General features: G+C 45.1%; 1 protein-coding gene across 2 annotated transcripts in view; it reads left to right on the top strand.

The window, feature by feature from the left end:
- Nucleotides 1-244: 244 nt before the first annotated feature.
- The window catches only part of AFF1 (ALF transcription elongation factor 1), a 67,187-nt gene continuing 49,026 nt past the window's right edge, over nucleotides 245-18,405 (top strand). For both annotated transcript variants that reach the window (XM_063156707.1, XM_063156708.1), the window contains exon 1: nucleotides 245-373. In XM_063156707.1, the coding sequence (XP_063012777.1) occupies nucleotides 357-373 (17 nt within the window). In that variant the 5' untranslated portion in view covers nucleotides 245-356. The remainder of the gene's footprint in view (nucleotides 374-18,405) is intronic.

The raw sequence follows: 18,405 nt of genomic DNA on the forward strand, positions 1-18,405 counted from the left end.
CCACCGGTCCTGCCGCCCCGGGCACCGCGGCGACACCGAGCGGGGCCGCGGCCCGAGCGAACGGCGGCACCGGGCCTCGCCGGCTGCGGGCCGGAGCGGGGCCGTCCCCCGGGGCCGGGCGGGCCCCCCTCCCTAGCGGCGGCCGGGGGAGGGCCGGGCGCCCGGATGTCGATCAAAATGAGCGAGCCCCAGCCCTGCGCCGGCCGCCCGGGCGGGGGGAGCCGCGGCGCGGCGGCACCGGGCACCGGCGGGGAGGCGGCCGGCACATGGGACGGCGGGCTTGGGCAGCGGGATAGAGCCTGGACAGCTGCGGACGGAGCTCATGGATAGAGGACGTTTGGCAGGATAACCCCGCGATGGCTGCCCAGTCGAGGTACGGCACTAAATAACTTTGGTGGCGCCCTGTGCATCTGGCTTGGAGCTGGGTTTGTGATGCCCTGGCTCCTGCCCAGGCTCAGCTGGCTGTGGGGCTTTACCCCGAGCCCCGGGTGGGTTTTGTCCTTGCGTTTTGTTCACCGCCGTGCCCGCTCCCTCCTCCCGGCGTAAACTTTCTTCCAGCAGGAAAAGCAAAGTCTTAATTGCTCCCCGTCAAATCTCTCCCGGTTAAAACAAGTTAAAAGCTCCTTGAAACCGATTTCCTTCTCCCCGGTGGACTTGTCTGCTTAAAAGCTCTTTGAAATTGATTCTCTTCTCGCGTGTATTTGTTCCTGTTCGCCCCTAACCAGCCCGGCGTGAGGGGTCTCTGTCACTGCCTCCAGCACTGGCTCAGAAGCTGGGGAATGGTTCTGCTGGGATGGCGAGTGGGCAGGGGGAAGCAGGCTGTGTCTGCTGGGTAGCTGTGAGCGTAGAAAATGCTAGGTTACACTTTCTAGGTATGGTTACAACAGAGAAGGGTACGGGAATGAGTTACTTAGTTGCTGTCAGGGAGCAAAATTCAAGCGAAAACGCCGATCTTGGGTAAATACTTTTCAGCTGGGGTTTTAAAGAAGCAGCATTTTGCCTGCTCTTGGGGGAGTTGGGGAGTGTCCTGCCTGAAGTTAATTTCACACTCAGCATGGGGGAGGCAGCTTTTCTTAAGCAGTAGTACTTGATAGAGCAGTGCTATTTAAGGTACCTGTTAAATGCCTTTTAGCGTTTACGATGCCTTAATGGGGATTTCAGAAATGCCAAAGAGAGAAATTCATTTTTACTCTTTAGTCCCACACCAATCAGGCACCCTGCTCCCCTTTCCTGCAGGCAGGAAAAAAGAAATTAAAATGGTGGTGTATCTTACACATAAGTTTGGCACTCACGGTGCATTTTCACAGTGGTGCCTTTCTGCAGGTCTGAAGCCAAGAGCTGGCTTTAAATTACAAACTGGAGAAGGACAGAGCCCTGCGGTTTGGGGAAGAAGCAGGGGAAGATTGATTGCTTGGTTAACAGCTGAGCTCTTCTCCAGCTTCCATGGCCTGCTCTCCCAATACTGGGACTATTTTGCATAAAGAGTACTTAACAAAAAGGTAAAGATTGAGTTTCTAGCATCTTTTTTTTTTTTTCCTTTGTATCATCCCTTTGCATGATTTACTGACCTGCATTATCAGCGTTGCTGTAATAGGACCGCATGCTGGATGCAGCATAAATCCTAGGGATGCTGGCTGGCCCTGGAGCTTGGCTTGGCTCCAAGGCCAGGGACATGCCTGATGTCTCAGAGGTCGCACAGCCATTCTGCTGGGTGGCAGGAGGCCACGGGGGAGCCGGGTCCCAGCAGTACCCCCAGCTTCAGCCAGCTGGCCAGGAAAGGGCAGAGTGGTGCTGGGGCCAGGGAGCCACATCCCTGACCCCTAAGGTGAATGGTGCAGAGAACCAAGTGTTACAGGCTGAGTGGCTCAGGCTGAAGGCAGGAAAATGGTCCAAGGGCTGGGACTGTGGGGCTGGATTCTGCAGGGCAGGTGGAAGGACCGTGCCCCACACCTGACATTTGAGACAGACATGGGGACGAGACATGCACCTGCATTCTGTACCCTCCTTCCTTCTCCATCCTGTGTGCTAGCTTTTGCTTCTGTCACAATGCTGTGAGGTGCTCAAGCTGTAAAACTGTGTCAGAGAATTTCAGCACAGTGAGTACAGAGGTTACTCTGTATGCCTGAAGATCAGTGTTAAGATCTCTGATTATTGTTTGTTTTAAGGCATTTAAAGAGAGCAGGAGTGCATATGAGCAGCAGAAATGAGTCTGTAGGACAGAGATTGCATTTGCCAGACGGCCTGTGATCTTTCTGTTTCCGTGGCATAGATCTGCAGGGGTATCCAGCCCATTTAAAAAAAAAATGTGCTTTGTGGGTATGTAGAAGCTTTTATTCAATAGTAAAGATGAGTTAATATTCACAATAAATAATTTTTATTATTTATAAAAATAATAAAATTATTTATCCCATGCAGAACTCTGCTGCATGGGACTGAGAAGCCACATGTCTCCAGAATTCATTTTGCCAAAACATGTCATAGGGTTTACTCTGCAAGGCATCTGACAAAAGAAATGGGTGAGCTTTCTGTGTTTATTTGTGCTTTGCAAAAAATACAGGCAATTTTTGCAAGCTCAGTAAATTACTGATGAGGTGGTGTGATACTGAGCTCAGTAGTGGTTTGTGTATCACTCTGTGCGAGGCCTTCAGGCTCTCGTCCATCTGCTCACGTTTTCTATTTCTCACATGCTGTTTGCTTTAGCTAGCGAAAGTGATGTGACACAGGGGAGGATGCTTGTTTGGAAACAAGAAAATCCAGCATCCTTTCCTCAGCTTCAGTGCTGTGATCCTCAGCAGCTCACCTGGCATTTGGGCTTCACAGTTTTGAAGGGTGGAAGGGTAGGGAAAACAAGGTGATGAAACCTACCTGTTGCTGCTCCTTAGTATTTTAAAAGTTGTAGTGGTGATAACTGAGGAACTGATGTGCTAATGGATGCCACAACATTCTTTAAAATCATGATCTTAAGCTTACATCTGGAGCTATTAGCTGGAGAAACCATCCTCCAGTTAGCTTTTTTTTGTGTATAATGTGGGGTTGTGGGGGTTTTTTAAGTTGCTCGCTGAGCTGCAGGTTTGCAGCTGCAGCTTTCTGTGTGCTCCCTTCTGGAGGGCACAGATGATCTGATGCCTGTGGTGTCCCCAGGCAACAGGGCTTGTGTCAGGTTTTTGTGGTGTATTCAGCGACTTGTGAGCAGAAGCAGAGCTGATCTGAATAAGGACAAATTTAGTTGCTTGTCGACTGTGGTGTGATGTTCATCGTGTGCCATTCAGCTGCTCTGGGAATATGGCAGGACCCTTGGGAGGAGACTGACAGAGCCCATCATTTCTGCTTCTTTCTTCATTAAAATACCTGCTCTGATGCAGCAATTGCAAGCTGAGGATCTTTAGATGAATATCTGCCTCTTTTTCTTTAAGAGGCAGGCTGCTTATCTCAGGCTGCTTGAGGTCATTTAAAATTGTCTGTAGGTGCTGTTGGTTACATTTATTTACAGTAGGAGGATAAACAAAATACTTTGTTGTTTTGGATGCTAAGCATTTTGGATTGTCTTATCTATAACTTGCTTTTCAGTGTGGTCGTGGTTAGCATCATTTCTGGTGTGCAGAACCAATGCAATTTTCAAATCTTTGGGCATAGGTGAATACAGTACACAGTCAGAGCAACATGAAACCTGAGTGTTGTGCTGTCATCCCTGCTGGGCTCATGCTGCTCTTTCTCCTGCGCCAGCCCTGCAGGGAAGGGTAATGATGGGCAGCAACCTGGGAAACCCCCTGTTTCCACCCCCTAAAGCCAAGTTGTACCAGCTAAACACACAAGAGTCTTGAGAGGAGACTGTACTGCCCGTTCTGGTAGAAAAAAGGTGGTGCTTTGCAGAAATAAAATGTGGGTTTATCTATATTTAAAAGACAGTAAATTCTGAAGAGAGTAAAGCTGCGACTTTTCCCTGAGGAGAAGCTACTTTGAGTGATGCAGCTTTAGTTCATTCCGTGTCATTTCACAGCTTTCCAGGCCAGATGTAAGGACACTTTTCATAACTTGTTTGTTTCATGGGTCCTGTTGGTACAAGCAAATGCCAGTATTGCCTGGTGATGCTGGGTTCCAGTCAGCTGATGGAGGTCAAGAAGGGCTGAAACAATATCTTGTTGGAGTTTACTTGTCTATTGAAAGCTAAAACATCCCACAAAACCCTGTTGGTTTTGCTTGCTACAACCCCTGCCTAGAAATACAGACCTATTTTCTCCAGAACCAGATGTCTGGATGGTCTATGGCATGTTTTGTGGGCTGCTGGGGATTTGCAGTTTGCAGTTCCTTATTGCCTGGACTTTCTGAGCATGGAGTTGCTCTGAGGCAGACCTGCAGCTGAAACACTGCCACACAGAAGACAGAGATGCTCACAGGGAAGGGAATTTTTTCAGGTTGGTTTGGTTTTATTAGCAGGGGATATTCCAATTTGCAATAGGCCATTGAAAATTTTGAAGTACATTTGTCATGGCATACTTGAGCTGGTATACAAGGGGATGTTTCCTTAGGTCATGTAATTTTCCTGTGTCTGAATCTGTGTTACAAAGAGAGGCCTCTTCTCACAGCTTTTTATGAGAAAATCATTTGCTAGTACAACTGCAAGATGCAGCATGAAGAGCAGGAAACAAGCTTTTAATGAGGTGCATAAATTCTCCTCAGCACTTTTCTTCTGAGAGGAGCCATAGTGAATGATACATGAAGCTTTTAAATGCCTTTAAAATAGAATAGAAAAGGTGTCCCCTTGAAGTTATGTGGGAATGCTACAATGGCATTGTTTTCCGTGAGGTGGAGGGCAGTGAAGTGAGGAAGAGTGCAAGGTGTCATCCTAGGGCCTGGCTTTGGTGCTGGATGGTTGGGGGTGCAGAGTTTGCTTAGCTGGCATGACAAAAGAGTTACTGTAGAGATGCACCAGCCTCGAAAAAATAGAGAAAGTATTTTTCTGTTCAGTCTTGAACACAGCCTGGAGCTTTTTCCCCCCTGTGGTATGTTATAGTGGAAAATGTACTGGCTATTTTATGTTTTGCAGTTTTGGCTGCTGCAGTTCATCTGTGTCCATGATAAAAAAGAGAAGAGTGTGGGACTGGCTGGGGCAATTATCACTCCCAAATGAGGTGTTACCATAGTAGATTAAGATAGAGCTGCCTCTCCAGCAGAATGCTTTTGTGGAGAATAGACAAGAGGTGCTGCGTGTGCTAGGAGAAGATTTTCCACAGTGGCCTATTCATAGGTAATTCAGGGAAGTGAAGTTGAATTCTCTATCAGTACAGAATCAAGCAGCTGTGGAAAGTGGTGAGAGGTAGAACTCTTGTAGCCCATCTTCCCTCTCAGCTGTGGTGGCTGCTGTGTGCAGAGCCAGCCCCCAGCTCAGCTCTTTTGCTGCTGAGGTGCAGAAGTTGTTTATCACCCTATTGAACTGCATGGCTTTTTAAAGAGTGCATTTCTTTTGCTGCCTTTTTCTTGTATCGGAAGGAGGAGGTGGCAAACGGGGAGAAAGAGCAGGTGTGTGGGCACAAAACTGCATTTGAGAAGTTGCTCTGCTCCTGTTAATGCTTCAGAATTGTCAAGCTGAGGTATCTAGGCACACTTGATTAGGCAACCTTCGTCACAAATGCTTCAGGAAGATGTTTGACTTCTGGATTAGTTTGGGCGTAGATGTTGTTTGTAGAATTGTCATTTTCTTCAGTTGTTCTGAGTGTTTATTGTACTAGCAACCTAAAGTTTTCCTTTACTGTTGTTCTTGCAATGTTACCATCAGGTTAAGAGAAAATAATGTCCCTGCTGTAATTTTTAGAGAAAGTTCAACAAGCAAATTGTTAATGGTTAACCTCAGAGACAACAGCAAAACTCATTTTCAGAACTGCAAGAACTGTGGGTTTCATTTCTGTACTTGCAAATAAAAAAAAAAGGCAACAAAAACCAACCCCCAAAACTCATCAAAAAATAACAAACCACAAAAACCTATATCACCAGTTCAACCAAAACCTGAGTAAGAAGTATTTTAAAAAGAAACAAAAGAGGAAACTCTTGAGCGTATGGTAGTATTTTTATTCTGTATATCTTTGCTTCTTAGAATAGTGTATAAGCTGTAAGCAGCAAGGGATGTATTCAGCAGTGATGATCAGCTCCTTCATGGCAGGGTGTTTAGCAGGTGGTGTGTGCATGTGAGGTGTGTGAGAAGCTCCAGTGCACGTGCCTCCTCCCTGAGCTGAGCTGTGGGCACTGCATTTTGAAATACAGCTGTCTGCTTGCATCTGAAATGGAAAGGAATTATTAAACTGTGGAGCAGTAAAGGGATATTTACATCTCTGGAGAATTGGAGACGTGATAAGAAATTGCTTTTGGGTTTTTTGTTCTTCTGCAGTTTGTAAGGTTTTGCTTAAAAAGATATTACTGGCATAATTAATCTTTTCAAGCAGAGCTCAGAAACTCTCCCTTGTAACTGGTATGCAGCTATTTCTCAATATTCCTCTCCCCCCGTAGGCTATTTTGGAAAAATCATCCTAATCTGAAGGCAGGGAATATTCTGGCAGTTTAGAAGTGCTTTGATGACATTCTTCTCTTTTCCCTGTCCCCAAAGCCCTCGGCAGAACAAGCTGTTCTAGGAAAAGTTGTTTTCCTGATGTCAGTAAACCTGTGGCGCTGCTGAGAACAGGCTGTCAGTCTAGAGATCTTTTTCTTCTTAGCTTTACTAAAATAACATGTGCTAACAGAAAGAGAGCCTGGTCTGTCCCTCTGTGCTGCAGAGCAGGGAGCTTTGCTTGGATTTTTAGAAGACTCCCTTAGAATTGCCACTACCTGGAAGCTGCCATGTGTGTCTGTCTGTCTGTCACTGCAGACCTTCTTTACTGTGAAAAGTGCTGGCACAGCTGAAAGGCAGCAAGTGCACTGCAGAGGTGAGATAACTGTGCTGGCCCAAGTGTGAGCTCCATGATACTGGTGAAGGAGGCTGCTTTTTCTGGCTTATGGCTTCTGGGAGGATGGCTGTGGCATGGTGGGTGCAAGCTGTGCTGGCCAAAGAGCTCTTCTGGACCACTGTGTCTCCCTTCTTTGCTGAGACCCTGCAGCTCCCTTGCAGCAGAGTGCTCAGCTTTATCCAGCAGTTAACTTTTAATTGGTCATTGGTTTGATTTTTGGGTTTCTGATTTAATGCATGACATTCTGTAGCTTTCATTCTGGAAGCAAGATGAACAAGTGCCTTAATATTTAAAAGGAATGTGATCACTTTGCTGAGGTTTTGGAACACTGTAGGTGATCTTTATCTGTTTGCAAACCCCTATCCATTTTACATAGACTGGCTTCAGCAAACTATTAACAGGCTCTCTTTGCTTAGCTGGGTTTGTGGCCCTCTGTAGAGGAAATGCCTAGTTCTGTGTAATGCACTACCGGGGTAAAAAAACTAGTCCTAGAGCATAAGAACATTCTCTGCAATCACCCATACTGGGGAGAGAGAAAAATAGGTAAAATCATGTGCTGTTCTTTGAGAAGGTCTAATCTGCTTTTAGAAACACTGTAATAATGAGATCTATTATTCAGGGACCTGGGATACTTCTGCCATTGCAGAAGTTGACTTGCACAATGAGGAATTGAGAACAATAGACCTAAATTGACTGGGAAAATTCAGTAACTCAGTGTTTTACATATGAAAAAAGACTTGGTCATTTAGTGAATTAAGTGGCACAAAGCTTTCCCTTGCAGCTCTCTATTTATTTGTAATCAAAATGAAGATGGGAGAAGAAAGCCAAGGATGGGAGAAGAAAAAACATTAGCAGCTTCAGTCTAGAATTTCCCTCTGAAGATGCCTTTAACTATTTGCTGTTGTTCCCTATTCCTTCCAAACCAGTTCCAAGCTCTTAGTGGGTAGGTGGGATGACTTCAGCTTTGATTTGGTTCCAAGTGAGCCAGTCCCAAAGTGGAGTTTCTGTACCTACCTGAGCATGTCACTGATGAGTATTGCTGTTGTTTGGTGCCATGGTGCACTGACAGTGCAGCTCTGCACAAGTGGGACCACAGTGGAGTAAAACAGATGGATGAAATTGTCAGTCTGCAGAAATTGATAACATTAAAACTTGGCTCCCAAGCTGGTTCTTCCATTACTTAAACATGTGAATCGGTCTGGTTCTTAATGATTTGGAAAGGGTGTTTTCTTTTCAAGTCAGTTAAGTAAACTGGATGAACTGACTGACAGTAAATAGGTACACATTCCTTTTTCCTGCATGTTTGGAGGGACAGACAGAATTTATGTGCAGGGAACCTATTGCTGTTTCTTCCTCTTGCAATATAGACAGCTGATGTAGTGTGGCACTGTGTTTCACAGCCAGAACCTCCTTCTGTACTTCTGGAATAAATGAAAGCAGTTTGTAATTATTGCACAATCTGGTAATTGCAACCAAAACCTTCTTGGGATCTGGTTTGGCAACTGTATTGGTGTGTGTTGATGTTGTTTTACTATTTGAACAACTTGTGAGAGAATTGTGAAAACTGAGGAGCTGAGCGTATTAAACAAACCCTACCAAAACACCCCAAATCAAAGAAGATATTGACCACACACACACACAACCCCTCATCCTGCAATGCTTATAAACTCAGATGCAGTCTGGGTTAATTTTTAAATCTAATGAACATTTAGCTGACATTCTGTCCTTTAGACTGAACATTGGCCACATACTGTGGTTTCAGTTCTTACCTAGAACTGACTTTCCTGTCTGTGCTGTACTTGGTTATAAAGAGACACGTATGGAGCTCACAGTGTCTTAGCCAGGGGTCCTGTGTTCAGTACTGTTTCCACTCAGCTCCCTTAACAGTGCTTATTCCTGTAACTTTCTGATTTGGCCATCATTTGTGCCAGTCAAAACAGTAGAAATAGGAGAAAAGGTCCTATTTTCAACTATAGCAGGAGAAAACATCAAAATCCTGTTTGAAAATATCCCCCCTGTCCCCATGGAAAAGTCTGATAGAAATGCCGTATAAAAGAAGGTGTTGTGAAGAAAACTCTCTTCTGTGTCCCATCCCCATCTTCTGGGCTATTTCTTCTTCACTTCCCTGTTCCTTTGTTCATCGATTAAATATCAAGTTAATGGTTTCCTTTTGTAAAAATTGCTTCCTTGAAAGTGGGCCATCTCCTCCCTGGCAGCCTAATGACGGAAAAGTACAGATGATATTGATATAAGCTGTGTTTACTTTAATGTAACAACTTGAAAGGCTGTTTGTGTACAGTAATCTGCCAAGTGAATAATGGCTTGGTTTTACTTGTTCAATATTTCTTTCTTTCCCCTAGAGAGGGGGAGGTCTGAACAACCAGTAGCAGTTGCTGAGGTTAATAAGATACATTTAAAAGGTCTTTAATTAAGCCATGCAGTTTTCTTGGAAGGCCCTTGAACTATTCTTTCACCCCTTCCTCTTCTGTTTCACGTGGGTGAGTGCAAATGAGATGGGAGTGCAAGGGAGGTGCAGGCACTGCCTAGATACAGATCTAGGATCCTGCTTACACACAGCTGAGTCTCAATGGAAAGTAGAAACCAGAGGAGGATTGAAATGGTTTGTGTGAGTTCAGCTGGCCAAGGGTGTGCTGAAAGCTGAGGTAGTGGCGAGAATTGATGTGCCAGGGCTCAGCAGGGTGAACACACAAGGTGTTGTTACAGCTGCTGCTCCAAATTTTATTGGTTCCTCTGGGTTTCTCTATGCTGTTCTCATCTGGGGCCAAATTGTAGCCTTCAGCTTGTGCACTGGGTTCCAGCTGGTCTACCCCTTCCATATCTTTCGAGAGACTTAAACTGTGTATTATAAGGCAATGTTGTACTTTAGTGAAAAGAGGAATTTATGCTGGTATCTAATTTTCTATTTTCCTTTGGCTTTTAAGTTTTCAAGTCCACTTCAAAAGGGTGTTCCTGGTAAAGAGCTCTGCTTGAGCTTGTGCTCAAAAAGAATTCTTGACCTGGAGCTTTTACACTGAGAATGGGTTTTGCATGTGTAAAAGCAAGGGCTCAAAATGGATTCCTGATTCACAGCTTGAAACTGAGAAGTGACAGAAAAAGAGATGTAGAAAAGGGAGGGATATTAACCTTACAATTTCCTGTGTTCTTTCCCTGTTGTATGCATTACTACAAGCTCCACATTTCTAAGCAGGGTTGTTAAGTGAAAAAATGGGGAGTTAAGGCACCATTTGCTAGTTGGGAAGGATTCTAAGAGCTGTTCTGAGGATTAATGGAAGTTTCAAGAAGAATAGAAAAATGTATAAATAGTGAGACTCTTTCCTTACTCCCTTTTTTCAAGTGGCTTCCAGAAATACTTATGGCAAGTTTTGCTTTGCAGAATTTTACTCTTTTTCAGCCTGTGTTTCAGTCACTGTTTAACCAAGAAATTGGGCAAGATGGAAAAGTTACTGAATGTGTTAAAAAGTGTGTGTGGAGAATGTTATCCCGTGGTTCCAAATTACTGTGATCAACTTGCATTTTCTTGAAAATACTTAGCTTTCTACAGCTGGCTTGGCTGGATGTTACCTGGGTTATGCGAGGTGTCAGCTGCTGTTGGGGGTGTTGCTCATTCTGTTTGTGGATGTTTCATGAATGAATTTCGGGGCCAGCCAGAGAGTACAGAGAGATGAAGCAATCCTGAGTCAGCGCATCCCTGTGACGCTGCGGGAAGCTGGCTGCTGGCACACGGGTTATGGAGGGGCTTTCTGTGCTTGGCACTGGGTGTAGCTCTGGGCAGACACTCGGGGGTGAGGAAAAGTCCAGCAGCCTGCATGTAAGAATGGAACACCTTCTGCAGGAGCTCGGTGCAGTGGTTCCTGTAGAGCATCTGCTCTGTCCCTCGGTGAGCAGAGCACAGACCTCCTGCTTCATCCTGAGGGCAGGGAGTGGCTGTTGTTCGGATCAAGTGTGGGAGGGCAGGGATGAGGAACCCCGGGGAGAGGCAGTGCTGATTCATTCTCCTTGCAAGTCTGTTGCCACCATGGTGTTGAGGGCAGGAACTCATTGGCTGCTGCCATGAAAATACTGGTAAGGGCTTGGAAGGGCGTTATCAGAGAAGGTGGTTTATTCCCTGGAAGTGCCCTGAGTCACCACTGAGTGAACAGAATGCTGGATGTGCCTGGTGAAACTCCTCACGTGTATTTCTGAGGCATTTTGGTGGGATTTTCCAGCATTGGTCACAAGCTTGGTGTGAAATCACCACAGTCATTGCCTGGGCAGATGTGACTTCCTTTGGCTCTCAGGTTTTGCTCCTTGAAGAGGTGGTCAGTTTTTATGGAAGTAGAACTTCCTTGACATTTTTTGCTCTGCTCCTAGAGGTACAAGAAATGATGCTGTGTTTACAGAGGAATGCACCCACTCCTGGCCAGGTGTCTGGCCAGGGACTCTTCCCCAGTTCCACCCAATCTCTTGGCAGCAGTCACTCCCCCAACTCCTGATGCCCCCCGGTGATGCTGCCCATGTGCAGTCATGCTGCCTGTCCTGTCCCTGGTTTGGGGATCCTGCCTAAGAGGAGGGTCTCTGTGGATCCATGAGCCCCTCCTGCCCATCCTGGGCTGCTTCACTGGGCTCTGCCTGGCAGGCATCAGCTCATGAGGCTCCTGCTGTTGCATGAAGTTGTTTGCTCAATTGTTTAACAAAGTGCTTTTAATGGAAACATAAAACCGGATAGAAATACAAAGCCTAATGGAATAATCTCTTAATTGCAGTGCTGTAAATGACTTTTCAGCACATGATTACTGTACTTCTAGGGGGAACAGCAAGGAGGAAAGAAATTGAATATTGAATGAAAGACACTAAACACTTCAGCTGCTAAGAATGATGATTTATTGCCAGTCTGAGCATCGGGCTAAGCAGGGCAAATAAACTGACAATAGTAAGTGCTTTTGGAGGTAGGAATTGCCTCATTCAGGGTATTCACTGTATGCAACATGTAAATTCTACCAGGATAAAAGCACAAAGAGTGATTAATTAATAGTGGCGAGATACTCATGCATGCAGTGTCCTTAGGCAACCCAGAAAAAGTATTAATCAGCACATTACCCAATTATTGGCAGATAACTCCTGGTATGTAGTAGTTTGCTACTTCAGCTAGAAAATCCATTGTCCCTCTGCCTCCCTGTAAAAATCATGGGGTTGCTGTGTTACGTGGTTCACAAAAAATACCTCATGTTTTTAGGCAGCCAAGGAGATGTGGTACATTGACCATGATCATGTCAATGATAATGCCTTTCAAGATACAGTAGTCCTTGGAGAAACTCTGTCCACCCTTCAGATGTCTTACCTAGGTTAGGAGCAGCAGGTGAAACAGCTATTAGCTGGGTATTGAGCTGGCTGTGGATGTGGTGTACAGCTGTGTGCTTTCCAGAGTAGGGCATGGTTAGCAGGGAGCGCGTTCTCCAGGAGCACTCAGGTGCTGCTCAGGGAGGCGAGGTAAGTGCTTTGGAATTGGCCTTGCTGGTTCTCAGCAGCACTCCTCTTTCCCGAGGTGTAGTTCCTTGTACATGCAGTTCCTGGATTCCCGGTGCTGCCTTAGGCAAGGATGCCCGAGCTCACCTGCCTGCAGAAGCCCCTGTGCTGCTCTGGCCTTTCCTGGCACGCCCGGGACCTGCCCGGTGCCCGCTGGGCTCTGCCAGGCGCACACAGAGGCAGACCCAGCACCGGCCTTGCAGCAGGCAGCTCAGGGATTTGCGGTGTTTGCAGTGGCCTCGGCAGTGCCAGAGCCTGCTGCTGTCCCGTGGGAACGGGAGCTGGCTGTTGGTTTGGTGCGAGCCACAGGGTGATGTTCCCACTGCCTGCATGCAAATGTGGCTAATGGTGCTGGAGCTGAGCACTTGCCTGCTTCCAGCACCAAGGGAAAACAGGTGCTTTTTAAACAGAGGTGCCCGTGGTGAAAATGTGGCTTGTGTTTGTTTTGGTTTGTTTTTTTTATTAGTTGTTTTGGTTTGTTTTTTGTTTTTTTCATTGGAAAAAACAGAAATATGTTGAGTAATTGTGTACAGAATTGCAGTGGGAGAGTATTTGTATCCAGTTTATTATTATTCTTTAAAGGGATAGCTTTTTGTAGTTGCTAAAAGTAACAGCTTATGTAAACGTTCTTAAAAAGTAGGAAAAAGGAGAGATAAGATACTTCAGAGTGTATTTTGGAGGGGTATATGCTTTGCAGTGTGCATTAAGCATGCATCAGTACCTGCCTAATGCACCCTGTCATGGATTATTGCTCTTGCTTAGATTGAACACTTGCCAAGTTCTTTCAGAATGACAATGAGCTGCTTTGTTCAGGCTGATGATTCGATTGCAGTTTGAAACTCCAGCACAGAGAGGTAGTCAGCTACAGAGCATGTGCACCTCTTAATAAAATGGAAAAAGAGATACAAACCATAGGAAAGTTAGCAGGCCCTTCTGTGTATAGATGAAAAAAATTAGAAAATACTTCTTGAATAATTAGAATCTGGCAGAGAATGCAGGAAAGGTTTTTAAATAGGCTTTTCAGCATATAAACAGATCTTTTCAACAAACATTTCTAATCTCGTTATGCTTCTACGTAGTCCTTGCTATGCAGATAAGACTTGTCCAACCTGTTACTTGGTACATGCTGTTATGTAAGTGAAAAACTCAAAAGGATAGGAAACCTTTCTTTCATGCATGATGTGTTTGCTGCTGATTTCTATGAAAGTATGAAAGAATTTATCTCTTTCATATTTTTAAACTTTTCTTAATCTCAATTTAGTTACAGTACTATTGCTATGTATGTAAACTATATAATAGGTTGCAGGGGATTAAAGATTCAGGAGGCAGAGTTGCACATATCCATATTTCTGAGACAGTTTCAAATGCTCATATTTGCAGGTTTTGCTTTTGATATGCCTCACAGCAAATTAAACCACTGATAGCATTTGATGTGGAGTTTATTCTTTAAACAGCTTCAGGTTTGCAGTCGGGAAAGGAGCAAGTTCTCAGGCTGATGTTACATTTTACACGCCGGGCTTTGAGCTGTCAGCTCCAGGAGCCTGTGCTGGCCCTCAGCTGGGATGGCCACAGAGGGAAGAAAGGAGGACCCTTTGGACTGTGCAGGAAATCTGAGGTGAAAGGCTCTTGGGCTCTGCAGAGCTCTCAGTGCCAGCCCTTTCAAGCTGTCTGACAGCATTTACAACAAGCTGGATGGAGTCAGCTCTTTAAGAAACAGGGGTTTGGGGATGGCTGAAGGGAGCCAAGCTCAGCTGAGCTGTGTGTGAAGTGAGAATGTGGCAGTATGTGTAGGCTGTGGCACCTGTGGGCCACATGGCAGAGTGACTGATGGAATAGGAGCTGCTTGTCAGAGCAGGGACAAGGTCAGCTGATAGCAGGCTCCTGGGGAAAAACCAGTGATATATTCACTTGGCCAGATGTGCAGGGATGGTAGCTGTGTGGGGAAAAGTGTTATGTGAGAAGGGATTTAAAATGCACACACATGAAGCAGCTGCTCACTAAACATTTCGGGTTTTCTTCTACAAACTGTGTATCTTGTTGAAATTCTTTTTTTACTGTGGTGGAGAACAGTAATGTTGGGGGTTTTTTAGCGGCATTTAGGAAATTCTATAAAATCAATGAACAAAAGGCATGTCCACTTGAATAATTTTAATGTAGTCCTAAAATAGAAAATTTACTGCTTTTGACTTCCTGCACATGCAGTAAGCATTTCAGTATCCTCTCAAAGAACTAAGGCAGTAAAATAGATGGTAAGATTTCAATCTTTGATTTAACTTGAAAAATTATTTAACATAGAAAATTAACCATTCATTTTCTGAAATTTAACAGCTGCTATCACCTGGATTGTTATTTTTCTTTTTTTTACATTGCTGTAACTTGCTTTTTATCTTAAGGCCTTTTAGCTGAGAGTTCTTTCAAAGCTTTATCATTTTTATGAGGATACTGGAGAAACTGTAACTGGGTTGGAGAGGACCATTGGGCTTTGCTTGACTTGAGTATTTCTGTGCTACATGAGGAATAAAATATTTGGATATCAGGTGGGAATAAACAGTAGGTCTCAGCAAGCATGGCTTAATTTCCTATAACCACTAAGGTGGAAATATGTGTGAACCAAAATGTTGCAATTGTGTGAAAAAATGAATCAAAATAGGTCTGGGAAATTAATATGAAAGGTAAAAATGCTTTTTGATGATCACTTAATTATTTGGTTCCTTTTCAGATAGTACTAGTTTGCAACAGCCTTTTTACCTAATCTCTCATGATTTGCCAGTAAAGAACATTGTTTTAGAGCATACTTTAAAGAAATAGAAACCTGATTTCATTTTTGCATTCTGCTTTTTGTGCATTACTACTGCAAACACACAGTTCTCTTGCTGCCTTTAAATCTATTGATTTTATTGAACAACAAGAACAGCAAAAAAGGAATTTCAAGGCAAAACCAAATTAACAGGTAGGATAGGTTTTATATAAGGTAGAATGTAGGTTGTACCCTATGCATTTTCCCAGGCAAGCCTCCAGCAGTTCATCCCAGGTGCTGGATTCCTGCCATTGAGATGAGGAATTCAGAGGCAGATGGGTACACTGGGAGATTTCATGCACCACTTCACTGAAGAAAGCCTTCAGACTGCTCGGGCAGCAGCTGATAACCACTTCTGACTATTCAAGTGTGCCTTGTCAGCGTTAGAGACACTGATATTTTGCTGCTGGTGGGTGAGTTAATAAAATATCACCATCCTGCCTCTGTTTCCACTGGGGAACACCTTCTCCCCGTGCTGGGCAGTTGTGCACACGTGTACATGCTCTGAAAGGATTGCTGCTCACCATGTGGTGGTTACCCTGCTCCTGTGCTCATGTTGCTGATTTAAAGAGCCCTGCCAGAAAGATTTGGCTTAGAGATAACAGCTGAAACCGGGCACTGAAGTGCAGAGTACTGGAGGATCTGGCCAAGCTTAACAAAACTTGAGATTTGGCATTCTTCCACCGATTTTACTTCAATCACATCATTTTCCTGAGCTGGGGTTTGTAAGACAATGAGTTAAATTTGTTTACATGTCTCAGGCTGACTTAAACAATCAGGAGAAATGCATGATGTTTTTTATTGTAAGTGACATGCAGATAATCAAGAGGAAGAAGCACTGTGGGAGGGAGTAATGCTGCAGGGCAGCCCATTCGCAAGTAGTGAGAGGTGTTCCAGGTGCTGTTGATCCTGGTGGAGAGCAGAATGTGTCAAGCTGAGTCTCTGACGGGTCTACTCACCTTAATTTTTCTTGCTGCCTGCCTACTACCTGAACACTGACTTAACCCAAATCGCCCCCGTGCTGCTCTGACACGGCCACGGGTGAGTTCACGTCTTCACGCTCTGTTCCCGGCGGTTGCCAAGTGCTTTACCTCCGTTTTCATAAAGAAGTGCAGCTCGCAGCAAGCTGCAGGTGCTGCAGAGGCAGGGAAGGTGCCTGGAACAGTTGTGCAACAGTGGCTGGGGCACAGGGCTGGTGACCCTGCTGTGCCAGCAGCCCTGCGCTCGCCCTCTGGCAAGTCGGGAATAATGCCAGGTTGCATTTTGTGGATGAGAGACTCCGTGACTGCAACTGGCTTTTAAATCCATAAAAATGGGGAAAGGTCACTTCTGAGAAAATCGTGGGTGAGTCAAAGTCCTCGCTCGGTTGGAGCAGGATCTGCTCAGCAGGGAATGCCGATTCTCCGTGGAAGCGGATTCTCAGACAAAGGCAGGATGTAGCAGGCTGTCAGAGGGATCTGGGTGTACCAGCTGAGCCTGGCCAGATTGGCCCTGGCTCCTCTGTGCGAGGAGGCACTTGGGGCTGTGTGAAAATGTTTGCTCAGCTGTGCAACAGAGCACTGTAAGTGATTTAGAGGCAAACTGATGCTTGCCATTTTGATTCAGAGAGTGAAGTTTAGAATAACTTATTTTTCACTGTCACCTCTGCAAAATAAACCCATCGGGGCAGCTGTTTTATCAGTATCCTGACAAAGGTAACTTTCTGATCCTTGCTGATGAGGTGAGAAGGCTCCTCTTGCTTGCAAATGCTGCTCACAGGGAAGTTCAGTCTCGTCACGGTTGGGTCACCGCAATCAAGGCTGCCTGGTGTGCAGCCATGAGAGGGCTCTTAAAATCTGGGGAACTCGTCCTGGACTCGGGTCCCGTCCGAGACTGCGCTTCTAGAGCTGCTCCACCAGCTGCAGCCAAGGCGCCAGCAGCTTGGATTCTTTCTTGCATGCCCGATCCCTGAAATAGCGCCGGAGTTGCGGATCTTTACTCACCTCCCCACAAAGACACGCATGCCTTCGGGGCTGAATGGCAGTCAGAGCGCTCACGTGGCTGCAGGAAATCCTGGGATGTGTGCCTGAGCCTGCCGCGTACAGAACGCCTTGCACAGGCCAAGTGGTCAGGATTTTTCATTGCACATACCCGGTGATTTAAATTTTTCACATTTCCTGCTTTGCCTGCCACATCCAGAACAAACAAAGCCTTAAATTCATCAACTCCTTGTCTGCTTTCCTTGTAATTACACTTCACACAATCACACCTTCTTAAAAGTCCTTCTAATATATTTGCATTTAAATGGAGAATGACAGCTTTCGTGTTACCCGTCTAACTTATAATTAACACCTTTTCTGACTGTTCTGTTAACGTCACCTGCATGGGGAGAGGCTGAAAGCCTGGGTTACTTGGGAGACTTCATTTCTGCAGCAAAACAAGTGCAGACGCTGCCTCTTGGTTTGTGCAGGTCTTCGGCTATGGCACCATAGTTATGTGCTCTATAATTGTCACATTTTTTCAGATTTCCTTAGTTGCTGTTGTACGTGGCAGTTTATGACCAAATAATAGATTTTAAACATTTCAGGGTGTGAGGGAAAGTCCAAGTCATGAACTTTTCACTTGTTTGCCTCTTGGGTAGGCACAAAAAAGGTTGTTACTGTCAGATATTTACATCTTTTGACAAATCTGTTTTTTCCTCTTTTGAGACTTCAGTGATTCCTGGACCACGGGCTGAGAAATCTTGGAGTGTGTTTTTAAGTGCAAAGCCATTTGCGCTGGGGTTTAAGTTGAGTCTATGAAGGATCTGTCATGTTTGAAGAACATCTGAGAGTTCCCAGTTCCTGCAAAAGTCGCTGGGCGCTGCAGGGGCTCAGTTCTTAGGAAAAGATCAGGCTTACTCCTGGGAACTGCTTGATGATCAAAGGCCTATTGATGCTGAAAGGAAGCAAAAGCCTTTTAATGGCTGAGTAATGAATATAATTTTAAACTTGGCAACAGTGGGAGGAAACAAATAAGTAAGAATTTGAACCCAAAGATTACCATAGGAGAGGCTGAGTGAGAAGATGATTAATGTTACAAAAGTAGAACTTTTTTTTTTTCTTCTGGCAAAGGCCAACTTAGCTTCTACTTAAACAAAGTGGCAGCTCCATTCTGCCTGTTACAACATCCCAG

Source organism: Melospiza melodia, chromosome 5, assembly GCF_035770615.1.
Source record: "Melospiza melodia melodia isolate bMelMel2 chromosome 5, bMelMel2.pri, whole genome shotgun sequence".
Classification (NCBI taxonomy): Eukaryota; Metazoa; Chordata; class Aves; order Passeriformes; family Passerellidae; genus Melospiza; species Melospiza melodia.